The following is a 19,050-nucleotide window of genomic DNA, read 5'->3' as shown; positions in this document are numbered from 1 at the left end:
CTAAAGTGAGATTGAGACTTATGACGCCAAGCTACACATGAAGTGAAATAGACAGAGGATTGATTTTAATTTACAAATGTGCCAAAAATTCTTTCTTGCAATCAGGCACTATTAAAAGCCAACTCAAAATAATAAAAGTTTGCAATCAGTGGACTGAAATATTAATATCGCAACAACTTGTTATGAATAATTCAATACGAATCATTAAGGATCAATAAATATTGAGAACCAGTATTTGACCTCACACCAGATGCTCATTCTCAGACACTTCATCTTCAGCCGGACATTTATGTTTGGCAGAGACTTCTATCCAGTGTCACCTACAAATGACAAACGGTTTGAAAGAAGTGAGCGATTAATCGTACAGAGCCAATAACATTAGCATTGGCGCAAAACAAAGTTTAAAAAGAAGACCAAAAGGGTACAAACAGACGTACAGGGAGGATATATGGTAGCTGCTGTGTGAATGCAGAAAGGCATGCTGGCTGTGAAACAGCAGCCTCCTGCTCCCGTGTCAGTCCTGCGGAGTCAGCTAATTAAAGAAAGATTAGTCAATTGGCACACCAGTCACAACAGACCTGGGCGCGAGGCACGGATAATCACCCAACACGCCAGCCAATTAGTGAGCTCCACTTGCTCTGGGAAAGCAGCGCACACTGCACTCTTGCTCTATCCAATGATAGCCCGCAATATTACCCAGGCATAATTCACCATTTATCATTCCTGAATTTCAACACCGAGTCAGGATCTCATCGGGAGTCGTCATCTGCGGATCACTTTCTCCCGCGAGAGGCCCAAGTTTTAGTGGGAAGCGCGAGGCAGCCTGACAGTTATTAAATAAATAAGTGCAAACACACACACGCGCTCGGCAGTGGTGGCAAGACGCGTCCGCTATTTGTTTTGGAGGGACACTCAGCACAGGACGAGCGTAAGAGACTCGCATGCGAAGTGAATTAGTTGTCTGTGGAAGCTCGCATATGTAGCAGGAATGTTTGACACTAAAAAGACGTTCAAGTATGGATTTGGATTTTGGTTTTCCAAACTAAACACAGGCCCCGAGTCAGATCACGGCGCGTAATTAAAATGCTCGGAGGACAAGGTTATCCTGCCAAGCCCCCAAATTCAGTCCGCTAACTAACCATAAACACACCAATGCCGCGCAAAGCCGCGCACACATTAAAACGATACTCCGCCAGTGTTTTCTCTGTGGCACAGAGGGGCATGCCTTGCTGCGGGTCTCGTCCTGCTTCCCTCAATAACAGATTAAAGGCAATTACTCCTCTGTGGGCATCACTTTACCATAGTCTCCATCTGGCTCCCAGACTGGCCCGGACTGACAAGCATAGGATTCGGGGGGTGTGGGTGGAGCTCTTTCACAGTGCTACTGGTGGCTGGATATCCGTCCATCCTCATCCGAAGAATAAAAGACAAACAGCGCCTCCGCAGTCACTGATCTCTCCACAACTTCTAAAGGGAGTATTAGATTCATGATACAGGAGGGCTAGCCATACTGTGTACACATATACAGAAGGGGTGAAATATTGTTTCTTTAAGGCCCTGTGGTGCTAATGCAAATACCAAGACAACATATGAAGAGTTTACTTGTGAAAACTTGTAAATGGCACTTGCTGTGCATTATTCTCCACATATAGGATGATCTGAGTTCTAAACTCGTCTTGTCAAAAAAGCCGGTATTGTCCACTTTCAAGGCATCGTGAGTTCACGTTTTACTGCAAGTCAACAAACTTAATAAAAGAGAATAAAAGTGATTGAGGATGGATAATTTCAGTGAACTTGATGAATCCGTAATAACTTTTTCAGGGAGTAAAAGGAAATCTGAGAGAAAACTGATACATTTTCACAGAACATTGCAAAAGCAGTGCGCTACAATGGTGATGGAAAAGCTCTGTGTATTGTGAATTTGTGAATTTTTCATTTAAATGCAACCACATATTAGTTAAGGTCATCTAAAACGGGACCCATAAAATGAATTTAAGTAACTTTATATTTTGTGGGAGCCCCAAAAGTCCCTTCTTTTCCCACTTTCTGCTCACACATCAGTATCTTCCCCCCACACTCAGCAATTCAGTTGCCTCGGGACTCCTGCGGGAATGCAGACCTTTAGTCCAAAACAATATTGGACCCCAATGACCCCACTGTGAGAACAAAAACAGACATTTTTCAAGATACCTGGAAGAGAAAAGGTTTGGACCACACGGGTTTACTGTACATCTAATTTTAAGTTCGAATTGCAAAACTGTTTGCCACCTGTTTACTACCTCAATTATAAAAAAATAAATTCTCAATTCAATTCATCTCTTGCAAGAAGCCAAAGCAGCAGGATGTTACATTTAAAAAGTGATGATGATCATCAGTTACCTAAGAAGGACATGGAACTGTCACAGATATCAGGGCATATAGGAAAAACTATATGTTTCTCCTGTTTCAGAAATGGGAAATCAATTACGCCATGCAAGGCTCTTTGGCCCTGAGCTAGAATCTAGAAACCACAGAAAATCGTTACGAGAAGTCAAGCATGCATATCACTGTGCTAAGCAGTCTCACTTGTTCCTGAAGTAACATTTTTTCCCGATAGAGCTACTTGTAAATGGCGCAGACGTGGTTATGAATGCACCAATATGCCACTCAATACACCATTTCTAGCTGTCTGAGAATCTAAAAGCTGCTTTGCCTCAAATAGCAAAATTATCCAATAAGTCTCAATGTCGTGTTTGTGTCTGAACCTCAGTCACACTAAATCCAATGTTAGGGAATTACTACTAGGATTAAGGAGATGATTGGAGGCAATAACAGTCTGTGTTGTTTACACAACATTTAATACAATTGACACTAAGTAACCTGCTGCTAGTTGGTTGCAGAAAAGCTTTGTGGAAAACCATTGCACATGGAAGAAAAATCTTCAAAACAGTGATACTACTGACAGACGCTCCCTGCTGGAATATCATTCTACAGAGCACTTTCATGGCAGAATAGCATTGTTCTTTCTCTCTCTCTCTCTAGCGTGGCTGGTCAGTCAGTTGATCTGATGACAGGGGCTGGGTTAGGTGCAAGCTGGAGCTCAGCAGGCATTTCATTTTCACAAACAGCCGGACGACTATTAATAAATTGTGTTTACTGCCCACTCTATACACCACCCTGAGGAGTGCCAGTACTCTGCCAGAAAGAGGCTGTCTAGCCTGCTGGGAGCGAGCGTCGGCCCGGCAACCGACTCTCAGAGCCTAAGTAGATAAATGAACAATGGTGATATTCAAGAATAGTTAGCAACAATAATGATTAATAGGCATCATAGATGTTTTTGTTTAAAAACGTTGCAATAACACTCACTAAGTTAAGTGGTCTAAATGTATTTATATTTAGGCTATTTATATTGTCTGTGGTAGGAATAGATCGAATAAATGTTCGTCCAATCTTATCATTCGGTCCGAGGACTATGATAGGCTATCCAACCTGCCTGTCAATGTATGTATTTGCATACCTCTGTGCAACCTGTTGCAGACCGAGCAAGAAGGGAAGGCATCATTTTTTTAATTAGGGCTGCACAATATATATAGCATGAGATTGTCATGCACATCTCATTGATAAAGATGTTTTTTTGATGAGCAATAATTCTCTTATCACCCGTTTTCAATTGGAACGACATTTAATACACAGAGCCGTAGTTTGCTACAACATATTTTAGCTGATTCATTCACACCAATAAAGTAAGACTTGGTTAACTAATTCATTAAAAGAACTGGTTCATAACAGTCATTTGTTTGTAAAACAAATACACTGTGTCTATGTCTTTTAATGATAATGTTTATTAATAATTGATTTGAAATCTATATTATTATTACCAAATATATTTTGGTTACACTACAAATTGATTAACATTATTTAATTCATTATGCATCATGAACTAACAATGTTTTTTTTTCACAGCATTTATTATTAGTAGTAATAGTTGTATATATTTTTTTGTAATATAATATGATTAATATTTATTTATTATATATTATTTATTTATTGCTTATATTTATACATTTATACATTTACATTTATTATTATTATAAGAATCTGATAAATGTAAATGTAAATTCAACCATTTATATAATGTTCATTTTAAAGTAACTTTAAAAAAAAAAAAAAAACATTTTTTGCTATTACTATGATGTATTATGATGACAACAAAGCTGACAGCAACTAAAATTTGAAAAAAGTCCTCAGGTCAGAATTTGAACTTTGGACGCTTGTAAAGCAAAGCTGCATGTCGGTGGCATTCCGATGAGTTAAAGTAACTTTTACTAACGTTAAAAATGTGTTTGTGTATGTAAAATTAACATGAAATATTATTAATAACTGTTGTAAAATATTCTTTGTAAACTGTTGCATTATTTAATGTTAACACAGTTTTCAACTGAGAGTCATTAAGTAAGGAATCACACTGAATCAAATTCTCCCAGCACTAGTAATACTTGAGGCTAACTGTAAATATCTTCAGAAAAATGGGTGTACTACTTATTGTTGCAATGGTGCATGTGGGTAATTTAAACGACTGGTGTCCAGATGTTTCTTAAGTCGCATCTGCATCAAGTTCAAGCTAGGGCTAAAGGTCTGTAAATGATGTCCAGTGACATTTAAGCTCAGAGAAATGGAAGCTGGATGATCAGATAAACAATGCCAGAAATACATTCACATGTAGAATTCCTCTGATGTTATTTACCTTCTTGTATTTCCTGCTTACGTCTAATCCATAGCAATCTGCAAGGTCTGCTGTTACGTAATCTTATACCTATTTCCACAGGCGGGTGTCTAGTATCTCATCTTATGTGCATTATGGTAACGGGGTCGTATTCTAACACACTCCCCCACAGTCACCTTTTGCCTCATTTTTCTTCTTATGTAGAACAATTTGGCTGGCAGCGGGGCATACATAAACTTACACATGCGTACATGTTTATAGTCTGGCTGTAATCCTATTTATGTCTCACGAAGTAATTTGTTATACTGCAGAGCAAAGCTGTCGTATTAGGTAGCATTCAGGGACTTATTCACAAAGTCTTTGGAATCCAGTGTAATGTAAGAGGTCAGTCGGGGGCTATATTATCCTGGCCTTGTATTTAATAAAGACTGTAGACCAAGCAACCTCATCCTTATCTAGAGGCTTTGGCTACTTTCTGGTCACTCTTGCACTATACTCTTGGTACTATGACATAGTACCTACACTGGAATGTAAGACAATGACTATAACAAAATTATTTCTAAAGAATATCATAGAATATCTATGGAAGTTCTTTAGTACATTCACTAGTAGTCTCTGAACACCAGTTATAGTGCATTGCCTTGAATACAATACAATGTACAACATGATCAGTGTAGTCGGATATAGGGAAAAATACAGCATAATTCACTATCAAAGAACTCTCATGAACTTCTCTTTTTTTCTTTTTTGTAATGAATTTCTTTTTTAGCCTGCTTCATTAATAAATTAATCTTTTGAACTTGTTCTTCTTAATGCATCAAAAACATATAGCATGACAAGTGAAATCTGATTCCCACAGTAATGAATCTTTTTTGGATTGTCCAAACATAAACATAAAAACATAAGCTACCACTCTGAATCAGTCTGACAAATGACTCACTTTCTGAAAGCTACCCTTATGTTCACTGATACCTGTACTGAATTATGTATTATGTATAAATATTACTTTTCAAATACCATGCACTGTAAGTATTTCCTCAAAAAGGTAATCTCTGTAAGTGACCGAGTAGAACTTCTATAAGCTTGCTTTCTAAAGGTAACAAAGGAACAGCTTCACTCCATGTTCATTTAAGACTTTAACAATGGCTCACTGACCTCAGATGAGATAATTGAGACCAGTAACTATGAATCACAATGCCAGTTTTTAATTAAAGATGACTATAAAATACTCTTGGAAAAGGTCAAGAGGAGCTAATTTAGGGAAGGAAAAATTCCTGTGGAGAGAGCCAACGTAGGGTACAGAAGGAAGACGTGCCAGAAAATCACTATTTCCAGCCTTCATTCCCCACCTTATAACCACTGGATGGGGAAAAGAGCCATGTGACATCTCTAAAACATATTCACTCTATCAGCAACTGTCAGGGTGTCTATGTATAAATATAAGCCATTTTTTTAAGTCTTACAAATGATTTGAGTGAGGATGAATGGACTCAGTTATAACGATGCACTTTTCAAAACTGGTAATAGCTCATAGAGCAAAATTCAGTGGCTGTGACCCGATACTGAAGTGGACTTTATGGAAATTTAGATATAACACAAGACTGAGGTACCTAAATAAACAGTGGAAACTGAGTAAGTTCAACTTTGTATTGCCTCAGGTCTCTGGGTTGACAATTAACCTTTCCATAATCAGTCAAAAAACATTCTCGATGTGAATGTGCTGTCCTTTACTGACCTTCGAAATTGAAATTACATGTGTACTCGGTGTGACAGTATCATAAGTCAGTGACCGCAAAAGATTTAAGTTTGTTCAGGTGAGCAGAACGAAAAAAGCTGTGAGGAAACGTCTCGATTAATTATCATCGTGAATTTTCCCTGATAAGCCCTCCTGAATACGGTAATTATTTCCACGAGTAAACTTGGCCCATCTCTTCTCAAACTAAACACTTATAAAATATGTTTCCTTGGCTCTATTTACTCAAAAAATATTTTCCCTCCGATTTGACTTCTCGTTTTAGTGGTAAAATACATGCACCACCTACCGCAAATAACTCTCTTATAGAGAAAGGAAACAGAGTACCATTGAGGAAACCTGCACTTCATACTTTAAGGAATTCCACTGGGAGGAGAGGAGAATAAGTGAGAGAACACATACGCTCTCAAGAAAAGAGAGAGAAAAAAAAACCTAAGGCGAGCTGGCTAAAGTGAGCATGGAAAAACACTAATAAATCATGAATGAAAATGCCAGTCGACACTGAAAACCTAAATCGAGGGGTTGAGGTTGGGCGGCTGATATTTTCAGTCCAAAAAAACAGAACTCAAGATTAAACAGGTGAGATGCAGACGAAAAGGCAGCAGTGATATTTCCTTCTTTGAGCAAAGATTCGGAAATCTCATGAAATTGATGATTTGCAGATGGAATGGATGATTTTTCTCTTAAACCAGGGCTTGTATTGAAGGCACGAGCACATATGCTGGTTCAATTATATACACTCACCTTTTCTGCAATGTCGCATTGCCATTTTGCATCTCCTGGACTCGGCGATGGTTGGACATGGTATCGTGTCCTTTGGTGGCTTCTTCACAATATGCCGTGTTCGGGTTTCCAGACCCCACTTGAAACCACAGGTTTTGTTTCTTCTGGTACAGGTCCCCCACTCACTCCACTGGCCCACCTCACAGCCCTCTATTGGGGGAAACAGAAGTAAAGTTTAGACAATTAGATGATGAAAACAATTGATAAAGGCTATGAATGTTTGGATATGATAAGATACAATACAGTGATATTAGACCTAATAAACAAAAAGTTACAAAATAGACATTTTTGTGTTTTGTGGACTGAATATTAGAGACAGATAATGTCTAAAATGTATCTTAAACTGCTAGCTGTAATTTGGATCTTAGTAACTGGTTCTAACTATTCAAAAAAGGTTATAACTCTTTCAAGCTACTCATTCGCTGATTGAACAGCTACTATGTCCCAAAGCTAGCCTTACCTCAACAAACTGGTTTGACCATTTGGTTGATGGAAGTGAAGATGATTTATCTTCAAGTGAATTATGATGACCATTTTGGACCGATTACAAACCAGTTATTATGTTCCAGAACAGCTAGCAGCTTCACCTGGATTCTCCAGTTGTCTTATATAAAAAAGGTTTACTTTACCTCCACACTCCATGCTGTCCTCCAGGGGAGCAAAGCCCTCTGGACACTTTTCGTAGCACCGGCCCTTGTGCAAGTAAAAACCAGGCTTGCACTTTGTGCAGAAGTCTTTGCTGAAGCAGGCCTCACAGTTATCTATCCTACACCCTGTGAAGAAACAAGAGAGACAGACGTCAGTCGGGACAGCAGACAAAACCTCCTCATCTGGAGCAGACTGAAAGGTGGGGGAGGGGATCGGCGTGAGAGAGGGATTATGGTTTGGGGAAAAGGCATTTTGATGCCCTGTGAAGCTTTTCTCTTTATAGGGGAGTGAGATATCCCAGTGCAACTTCCTCTGACATTCGTGTTGAGCCAGGGAGTGTGCGGTGTGAGAGTTTTAGAGCTGCATAGAACTCCAAAGATGTGATGACATCCGGAATGAGCAATTACCTCATCATGACCCCTTCACAGGAAAGGAAAGCAGAACATCTCCAAGCATTCAAGAATACAGTTAGAAGAAGTTCTCATTCGCTATTATGACTAAGCAAGGGCTAGCACACTTTATTAGCATAAAAGCACTACTACAATAAAATCTTTGATCATTTTTATCAGGATTGTAATATGAAATCATTATTTATGTACACAGCAAAACCTATGATTAAATCATTATTAACATTACATTTTAGCAAGTAATAAACAAGAATAAAATAAAATTTACAGTAAATAACAATAATTTGGCATAAAATCATTATTAGCATAACACTTAATTAAATGTAAAAAGAACGTATTATCAACATTATTATTACTATAAAATATTAGCAAATTGGCAATCAAATTAAAAAAACTATTTAAAGTTTGTGGCATCTTTAAAATATGTCCAAGAGTTTTACACACCAGTTTGTTATTGCGGGGACATTTCCATGCCCCTAAACATGACGTGGAACAAAAAAAATGATAACTTGCTTTACTTGTCAATCATATGGCCTCTTGGCCGGAACTTTGCCATTCAAAGAGGCAAGGTTGGCTATACAAAACTAGCAAGAACTTAGCATAAACCATTAAATCTAGACACATTTTTAACAAAAACATACCATAATATAATTTATTATTTATAACCTGAGTCATTATTAGTATAAGAATTTGACAAATTCTAAGCATAAACTTAGCATAAAATATTTGTAATGTTATAATTATGTTTAGAATCATTATAATTTGAGCAATGTTTCAGCACATAATCACGGTTGGCATTAAAAGGTCACAGTCTAGGCCTAAGTGAACAGATTTAGTCTGGAACATGATGGAGTTCTGCTGTGTTAACTTCAAGTTGGGTGGAAGGAAAAGGGGGTCATGATACTGTGAAGGAGGCAATACCGCCGTACCGATCCTCCCACGCCCCGCCCTGCCACAGCATATTAAGGGCAACGTGCCAGCATTTCATCAAGTTGTGACTCTGCAAATAGCATGTCAAGCAGAGCAAAATTACATGAGCCACACCAACAGGGCGATGCGCTGGCCTGCATAATTAAAAGGAGCCACTGAGAGCTGTCTAATTTATGGCGCTTCTTAAAAGCTTCTTCAGAGGCCCGATTGCCTGATAGGCACTGGATCTCAGATTACAGTTATCTACAACCATGTGAAGCAGGTTGCAGGTTCCACTCAGGTACATAAAGGCAACCTGTTTATGGATCATTAGCGGGAAGTTGGTAACTTTTACCGCTCTACGGGTTAGCATGCATTAAAAAGAGAAAATCTGGCACATTACAAAGAGATAAGGCTTATGCTTTAATCTTTGACCCTTTCTGGGTTTCGTGAAGGTTCTCACCATCACACCCCCCTAATTAGACCATCTCCAGCAAACCAGCCTGTCTCCTCTACTACATTCCTTCCCAACAAACGAGTCCTTCCCCTTCTTCCTTTGAACCCCTGAAGCCTCCGCCCACTTTTCCTGATCTCTCACGCTTTCTTTAACCAGTCCAAACAATCTCATGCAGAGAAAATAACACGCACACATATTGCAGTCCAACAACCATAATCACCATCATTATCACTCCCTGGCCAATGACTGTGATATGGTATTTTTTGACCTTTCACAAATTTCAAAACCAATATTTCTAGTCCTGTATGTCCTGCATGTCAAGCAACACTCCTTAAGCCTAATTACATGCACAATAGGTCCAACCTTAATATTTCTTTGCTTAATTATTAGCAGAGAGAAGACAGGAAATCAAAGGAGAAATTATGCAGGAATTTTTCAGCCAGCCGAGATCTAATTCTGCTCTGCCCTGCCAAAAGTTTCACAGGATTTTTATTCGTTTTCATTGTTATTATTATTTATCTATGCTTTTTTACAAATGTTTTCCTCACAAACATTTCACAGTGTCTTTCTTTACAAAAATAATGTACACAATCTTTAAAAAGTTATTGTTGAACACTTTTATGGAGACTAGACTCAAACGTGTTGTGCCCATATGAACAACCCTGCTTGTGTTTGCATGCATTTTGACTGCTAAGCCATGGTTGCAACAAATGTAACACACACTTAGACTGAACCGATGAGACACACAGATTAAAGAGACGAGCCTCGTTGTCTCGTAATTTCGCTGCAGGGCAAGAATGTAAAACATGCCATTCAAACAAAAAACCAAAAGTACATCTTCATCATGTCATTGTCTTTAACACCCTTGTCTTTACATCAGCCAAGACACTGGGGCAGAACTGCATCTTTTGTTTGATAAACACGTGCTCTGGCTGGTCAAGTTACGCTGTGCTGTAGAGATCTTGGCGCGAAGTCTGAGAAGAAGAAGGCCACACAGATGGATCCACTCGCTTTTGTTCCCAAAGTAATCAGAGCTCTGGGAGTCTCTATGTCCCTACATGTCCAATCTATGACAGGGAGCAACAGCTAATAAATGAGCTTTGTAACAGAAAAGCCGCCTCTGTCCTCCGCCTGATATATTGCAGTCATAGGGAGGCTGTCATCACCTTTTGGATCGCTTACTTCAACAGGGAATTGAGGAGGAAAAAACGAAAGAGCAACTATTGGCACACGACTCAGACAGTGACTGGACTGACTCGTCATGAAATGTCATTTGTCTTCCATGATCATGTGCAGATGCTGCAATATCAAAAATCGCTGCGTTGGAATATCAGTTTGGAGTTAGTAATGCTATACATGTCTAAACGTGAGCTTGGGTTCAAAAGCTTTATTCGTATCAGCGAGAAGGTTTAGATCAAAGATCTCAAACCATATAATATATCATTAGAAATGATTTTAATCATTTTAAAACTGGAGATAGCCCCTGGGCTACAAAAGAGTTGTTTCATTGAGCTGAGATGCAATGAATGTGGTCTTCTATTCCAATAGGATTAACCTTGCTGCCACTTTTCAAGGCCTAGATGATAACAGGAGACTAATATGACATAATTAAATCACTTGTTTTTGTACAGACAGAGAAATAAGGACAGACTGTGGGAATCTAATGAAACGCAATGCAAGAGGGGCAAAAATAAGCCTAAGCAGAAGATTTGAGGAAGCTGACATTGCCTACTCTGCTGAAATCTGTTGCTTGAGATTTATGTTTGTCCTTTTTTTCCACTTGGCTTTCACTGTGGTTTTCAAGTCAAGTGCATGTTGAGTTGAATCATCAAGCTTTAGGGGTGATCTAATCCTGAAAGACTTGTGGCAGGAATGCCTCTCTGCTGTGGTCTGGATGAAACAAAAAAACAATAAAGCAAATTATACTGTGGACATTTGAGCCAGTGTCATATTCAAGCAGCTGCGAACCACGTTGGCCAGGGATGTTGAAAGTTTACTTCTTTTTTAAGCAATTAAACATGTAACAGTGATTTCTTTTTCTACTAAAAATCGACTTTTAATCTTGTATGGCAGCGCCTTGTAAACAAGGGGTAAATTTGGTAACCGGTCCTGAGGTCACAGTAACCAGTGCATAGTATTTGGCAGCCATCTGCGGTGCTAAAGAGATGCCCATGCTTGTGGAGTGCTAAATACGGCCACATTTTTCCATTTCTCGTACTGAAAGTGCTTCACTGAAAGAGCCTGTCCCGTCTGACCTGCTTTGTTTATGGTGAGCACATCATGCGGTTGGCTTTCTCACACCCAGAAATGTCATTTTGCTGTGCCAGTAGGTACAACAAGCCCTCTGGGTTTTTCTTGAGGACCTTGGAGCATCTATTTGCAGCTTCCTGCAAAAGAGGAAATATTTAGATACTTAACTGTAAGTTTACCAATTGTCACCAGCTTTGTGACTTCTTTGTAAATTCCAGAACCATAAAATATTTGTGCAATCATTGCATTCAGTCCCTAGTTTTGGTAGTGAAAAAGAAATTCAGTTTCTATTACAGATGTGCAAGCCAAAATTTAATGACTTGCCAAAATACACAGGGACAGACAATTAGGTAAAACAAGATATAAGAATTTGATTGAATGTTTGGGTTTCAGTTGATTCAACTGACCTTGCAAAGATTCTTCTCAACAGGTAAGCTAAACTTTAAGTTTAAAGTATTCGTAATATGTTTGACCTTTGATTGAAACTAGTGCAATGTTCACTTCTATAGACCTGTTATAGCTGTGTTTGTGATTTTTTACTTTTGACGAACAAAAATGTATAGTTACAATAAATGACACTGATAGCTCAAATTAAAAATGTATAAATGTTATCGCATTAGCACGTCATTCCATCAAACTAAGCATCTAAATACATAAATAGCAGTAATTTACAAAAAAGCATAATGTGGTTATCAAACATTAGTGGTTGAAAGTTCAATTGGTTGGAAAGTCATTCTAAAAGCGGATGAGAAAAAGTCTAGCAATTGTTTACAGATGGGACTTGGTTTGATGTTTTGTGTTTCAATGCAATGATGTTCATTCATTTTAAGTGTGGCAAAAACCTATTGTTTTTTTGTAGACCACTATAATCATAGCAAAAATGACAACTATTAAAGTCTCTATAAATGTTCAGTATATTAAATTCAACTTTACAAGAGCCATCTAAATTCTAGATGACTAAACTGACCAATAAAACTCTCTGGGTTAAGGATAGGTGCACCACATACACTGTCTGGCAAATCGAATTCTCTGGTGTGAGAGAAAGGCCAACGGCAACTGTTCTTTTGTAAGTCCCAAATGACATCACTTTAACTGCAGCCCATTCTTTCCCAGACGGCACAGGACTCGTTACCTCATTGGAAGGACATATTGTGGAATTGTGTTGATTCTTTAACTACATTTGGGTATCAATTTAGGCAGCTAAAGTCCTTTCGTGTGGCTGAGGTCCACCTCGGTCCCGTTGGATTATCCAAACTACCCGTAAAACTCAGAAACTTAGGAAGGTTTCGAACACTCTTACTGAAATGCCCATTTAAAATAGTGACAAAGTAGTAATACTTGCAACAACAGAACAATAGGAACAGATTTTACAACACCAGGGATGATAAAACATAGCATAAAATTGAATGAAACAATTATCCTTGACATAGGGGGTCTCATGTGGCACATATACTAGTCCTGGATGAACTGTGATACTTGAACTACACGTCTAGGATATTGGCAATCAGAAAGCTCTAAAAAGGGTTTCCATATGAGTAAAGAGAGAACAGGGAACTTCACATGCGAACAAACAGGAGGTCATCTGGGGCCAATATCTTTTATTTAGTGGAAGGCTGCTTACTAACATTAGGCTATCAATCACGTGAAAGATATTTCATAAAGTCATAAAGTCAGCATTAAAACTCACAGCATTGCCGCCATGAAGAGAAGTATCAGTAAGCTGGTAAGTACCTTGATGGCTGTTGTAAAGGTTATGGTTGAAACTAGTCTCTGCTTGCACGTTTTATCCTAATTCTCAGCCTGGAACCTTTTCATGTGCCTGCTTATGTATCCATGAGAAAGAGGGCGTAGGGGGTTTCCTTGTGGTGACACTCAAAGACTAAAAATGTAAAAGGAGAAAAGGAGGGTTCAAGATGGATGAAGAAGAGGCCTTTCACTTGACAACCTGTAGAAAACTGATGGTATCATTGCACCATTTTTCTCTACATTCAGAGACTCTTTTCTTGCATTTATTCCTCCTTCTTACTTCCCACACTCTCTTTTTATCTGGTTAGCTTCAGTGGTAGGCTGCAGCAGTGTTTGGGAGCAACTAACCAACAGCAGAGAGGCTACTAATTTATGTCATATTTTATTGCGCGCACAGTCAAACAATCAAGTAATGATTAAAGATGGTTTCCAAGTAAGTTTTGCTCAAATAATGCCATCAAGACCAATTTATTTTGGCAAGCTGTTTCATTTGGATGGTTTCTCTTACAAACTGGAACTCCCTGCTTTTTTAAATGTTCATTTTTTCAATTTAGCAATAAAAGCTAAATCTAGATTTTTGCTTTTTCAATAATTGCATTTAGCTTGTTTGTCAGTTTGTTTTATTTAATTGCATTTAGTGCAAATTTAGGTGTATTAATAAACTAAATATGATGTTGTTTAACTATGATATCTTACTGTGTTTTTGTGCTAGAGAAATTTTGCTCTTAAAATAAATTCTGGGATAAAATGGAATATCTGTCTTTGTTTCCTCACCCTTGTGTTATTCTAAACCTGAATGAGTTATTAATTGTATTATTATTTAAATATGATTACAGTATTTGTTAATAATTAGAATTTGCTTTTATTTTTTGTATTTTTAAATATTTAAATGTTTTGTCATTTATTCTATTTATTATTTTCGATTTCTAGTTTTTCATGTATTATTTATATTTTTATTTCATTTCTTTTTTTTTTTTAATCTAATAGTTTCAGTTACTGAAATTTCTCCACCTGAGGCAGGGACTCCCCACCAACTGTTTTCTTTAATTGTTGGCCCTTTGTTTTTGGTCCTGTTCATTATTTTTATGGACAGGATGTCTAGGTGCAGCCAGGATCTCATCTTTCCTTTTTGCGGATGATGTTGTCTGGTTGGCTCCATCAAACCAGGTGATTTGCAGACGAGTGTGAAGCGGCTGGGATGAGAATCAGCACCTCCAAGTCTAAGGCCATGGTTCTCAGTCAGAAAAGGGTTGCTTGCCCCCCTCGGTTTGGTGGAGGAGTTGAAGTATCTTCACGAGTGATTGAAGGATTGAAGGATGGAATGAGAGATCGGTGCAGCTTCTGCATTAATGTGGTCGATGTACTGGTCTGACGTGGTAAAGAAGGAGTTCACCTCTAGATTCACTGGTCGATCTATGTTCCTACTCTCACCTATGGTCATGAGCTTTGGATTATGATGGAAAGGATAAAATCCCAGATACAGGAAGCCAAAAGTGGAGTTTCCTCCACAAGGTGGCTGGGCACTCCCTTAGAGATAGGGTGAGGTGCTCGGTTACTCAGGAGAAGCTCGGAGTAGACCTGTTGCTCCTCCACATCGAGAGGAGCCAGCTGGTAGCTCGAGCATCTGTTCTGGATGCCTCCCGGATGCCTCCAGGGGGAGGTTTTCTCTGCATGGAGGAAGTGTCTAGGCAGAGGGAAGTCTAGGCATCCCTGCTTAAACTGTTGCCCCTGTGACCCAATCCCGGATAAGTGTAAAAAATGGATGTATGAATGGAGTTTCAGTTACCAAAAATAAATAAATAAATACTGCTACGGAACTCCAAAATTAAAAAAAAAAATTATGAAAGAACCGTGATGAAAGACCCCATTAACTGTCATTGGGTCTACTTTATATTAAGTGGTGTTAACTACTTTACATTTAAATTAATAATTTAGTGTGCAAACATGTTTTTACATTGTACCTCAATAATAAAAAAATACATTAAAAATACCTGCATCTAATTACAGCTGTAATTCATTCCTGTAATTACATTTGTAATTACACTGTTGACCCATCCCTTAACCCACCCTTAATTCTACCCACACCACCAAAACCTGTCCCTAACCATGCCCATATCCCACCCTAATAACAGCAAAAGTGTTTTGCAATGCAATATGAATACAACCTTTAGTACCTTTAGCTTATTTTTTATGTAAGTTTTTTTTATGTAAGTACATAGTAGTTAAAGTGGAACCAAAGGAAGTCATTGACATAGGTGTGAGCAAATGATGACAGAATTTTTATTTTAGGTGAACTATGTCTTTAGGCCAGTTGTTCAGTCTTATAATTATTTATTTAAATATATAAAAGATATAATTTAATTCACAAACAGCTTTTCTTGGCAACAAAGTAAGCTTAATCTCCAAGTTCAGAATAGAAGAGAAAAACAAGCCTTTCTTCTTCTCATTCGGGATGCTTGGGTCACGCACATGATGCTCGCCAGAGGTAGGTCAGAGTGTTCAATCTGGTGAGAGGATTTCAAAAGCGTGCGACCCCACCCCACGGCTCCATCGGAAGAGTCTGCACTGATGTAGTGCAAACCTGTCTCCTCTTTGCCTTTGTTTTCACTCAGGCCTGACGATTCTGCAAAGCATTCTTAAACGAGATAGGATCACACACACACTTAGGGTCTAATGATAAGCAGCTGCTGCTTAAGTGATTTCAGAGCCTGTTTTTTAAAAACATGATCAACTCCAATGTAATCCACCGTTCCAGGCTCTTGGAAGAACGTAGTGCGCTGAAAACCTGGACAAGAGAGAAGACGAAAGCGACTTTGAATGGCTGTCATGTGTTCAAAATCGTTCCCAGTGACCTGACGATTAGTTCTTGCACTAACCCTGATAGAACATCCCATTATGACTGACAGACATGAAGAGCTTAGTGAAGAAGACAGAAAAAGCATAACTTAAGGAGGGGGGTCAAATGCGAAGCTGGATTACAAAGTCATAACTGAAACAGCGATCACATCAAAGTAGGCTTTGCGAGGAGATTTGATGCTACGTGACAATGTGAGGTTTTGTTCTGGGAGAAGTTCTCCATGAAAGGAATCCAGATTAACTGGCCACATATCAGTATCATTTAAAATCAAAATTCACCCAGGACAACGAATGGTTGGAGGACACAGTCTCAGAAAACAACATGCCTCTTTCCTTTCTCCACAGCTGAAGAACTTACAAAATGTAGGTTGATGAATTTGATTAGCAGTTAAGAAATGGAAAACTCTGTAATGCTAAGTAGCCTCAACCGGTACAGCCAGTTTATGGTAAATGAGGCGTTTAAATGTTTCCCCTCCTCCTCTTTTGATAAAATTGGCAGATAAATCTGTATCAAGTTTGCTGAGTGAGAATAGACTGATTTTTATACAAGGGTGTCTGTACAGCATCTGGGTTTATTAGTATTGTAGGTCCTGACACACTCCTCTGAGGTTTTAAGTCTGTCTGTCAGGAGTTTGGCTTAACAATCCAAAGAGTTAGAGTTTTGTTTTCACATGAAACACAAAGCCAACACCTCAGGCTTTTCACTTAACCTCAAAGGTCCAGAGTGTCTCAGGCCTGGCGCAAATGTTAAAATAAGGTTATAAAATACAGGGCATGGAAGGAAACTGATACACAATTCCAATAGGACTATTATATTGCTCTTTCAGACAAATATAAGAATTTTGTATTGCTGTTGTTTCTTGACATCCATGAGTGACATCCAACAACTAACTACTCAATTAATGAAATCGAGTAAATGTCTTCCTGTGTTTATTTAGAGAAACATACGCATAGACTACACTTCAACACAAAGTAGTTGATACAACTAGAACTGCTGGATGTTGTTGTGTATTTAATTATGTCACCATGTTCTCTTTATGTGTCTGATCAGGATCAGGTGAAACAGGCTTAATTATACAGGACATCACTAATTGTTGCATTTACAATGAAATGTAAGTTGCGAAAAGTAGTGTTTCAAGGGACTTACATGATCAGAAAGTCTTTAAACCACTAAAAGCATATGGAAAATGCTGGGGGAAAGGTCAATATGCAAAGTCATAACTTTCCAAATTAACAGATTTGTCAGTTCACTCAAAATAAATTTACAAGCTACAAGCGTTTTGAACATCAAATGCATGGCAGTATTCCTTCACTTAATGTATTCACAGTACGTGACCACATAAATAGATTTTTACACAGCTAAGCCCTCTCTCAAATCCATGCTAAACCAGCATGTCTGTGCATTAGCATCTACACACCAGCGCTACGAAACGGGCAGTGTGTGTGTATGTGAAAGGGAAAGTGTAGGATCTTACTGGCGCACATGTTGATCTCTGTCCCGCGCATGCCATAGTAGCCTGAAGGACAGGCATGGAGACACTCGCCATACTGCCTCATCCTCTCCCTCCTCAGGAACAGGAAGAGCTTGGGTTGGCAGTTCATACACCCGTTGTCCTTGGAACACACCGAGCAGCCTTTACAGATGGGATAAGCTCCATAGCTAGCTGCAATGAAGCAAGACACAAAAAAGATACATTTATCAGCTAATAACACCAAGTAACATCTTCATTTGCCAACACTCTTCATTTCTTTAACAAGTCACTTGCTATTTCAGTAAATCATTAGTGATAATTGATCACTAAGTAAAAATAAAATACCGCATTCATTACTGTGTAAAGAAATTAAGTGCTACAATGCATTTAAAAAGCAAGTTTACTGAGTTTACATTTGTTGTAAAATATAAGATTGTCTGTATTTCCCCTTGCATGCAATCTGTCTTCTAAATAGGTAAAATCTGACATTTTCATGCAAATGTGTTTTGAATAGTAAATCAATACATATGCAAAAAACATTCTTAAGCTTTTGAGTTTTGGAGGAAGACGCTGAAGTACATGAAGACTGCATCCTGTATGGATTTAATATTAATATTAATTATAATACTTTGCTTAAATACAGGACAACTGGCAACTTTAATCTTGGCCTAGTAAGGATATACAGAATGTACAGTAAGTAGCAAAGGCAAAAGCGCACATTTTTACCAAAACAACTTACTGTACACTTACTGAGGTTAAGTGCCTCACTCAAGGGAACATGGTGATAGCTCATGCCTTGTGTCTTGCAACCGAACCAGCAACGTTAAGTTGTAAACCACTACACCACAGAGCAAGCTAACTGCAAAGTGCTCTGCTGAACGGTTAAACGTGTGCCGCTATAGAACTGTCACAGACATTTTCATTGACACATAAAACTTTCACTGACTAAAGAAACTGTCATTACTGTGACACTAGCGAGGCCTGACGTTTTTGCAGAGGAAACCATTTTCAATGTGAGCAGCACCGTGATTTGATTCAATGCTCAACTCCTGTATGTAGAGTTCAGA

The 19,050-nt window shown here is 38.5% G+C and overlaps 1 protein-coding gene across 1 annotated transcript in view; it reads right to left on the bottom strand.

Annotated features, from left to right (window-relative positions):
* rspo2 (R-spondin 2) overlaps positions 1-19,050 on the bottom strand; it is a 51,725-nt gene that overhangs the window by 12,499 nt on the left and 20,176 nt on the right. The window contains exons 2-4 of the mRNA XM_043260352.1: positions 17,987-18,175; positions 7,868-8,011; positions 7,200-7,388 (exon numbers count right to left, since the gene is read on the bottom strand). Coding sequence (XP_043116287.1) covers positions 7,200-7,388; positions 7,868-8,011; positions 17,987-18,175 — 522 coding nt within the window. The remainder of the gene's footprint in view (positions 1-7,199; positions 7,389-7,867; positions 8,012-17,986; positions 18,176-19,050) is intronic.

The sequence above is a fragment of the Puntigrus tetrazona genome, chromosome 16 (assembly GCF_018831695.1).
Source record: "Puntigrus tetrazona isolate hp1 chromosome 16, ASM1883169v1, whole genome shotgun sequence".
NCBI lineage: Eukaryota > Metazoa > Chordata > Actinopteri > Cypriniformes > Cyprinidae > Puntigrus > Puntigrus tetrazona.
Note: the sequence above shows the minus strand (reverse complement) of the source record. Positions and strands in the feature narration are given on the sequence as shown.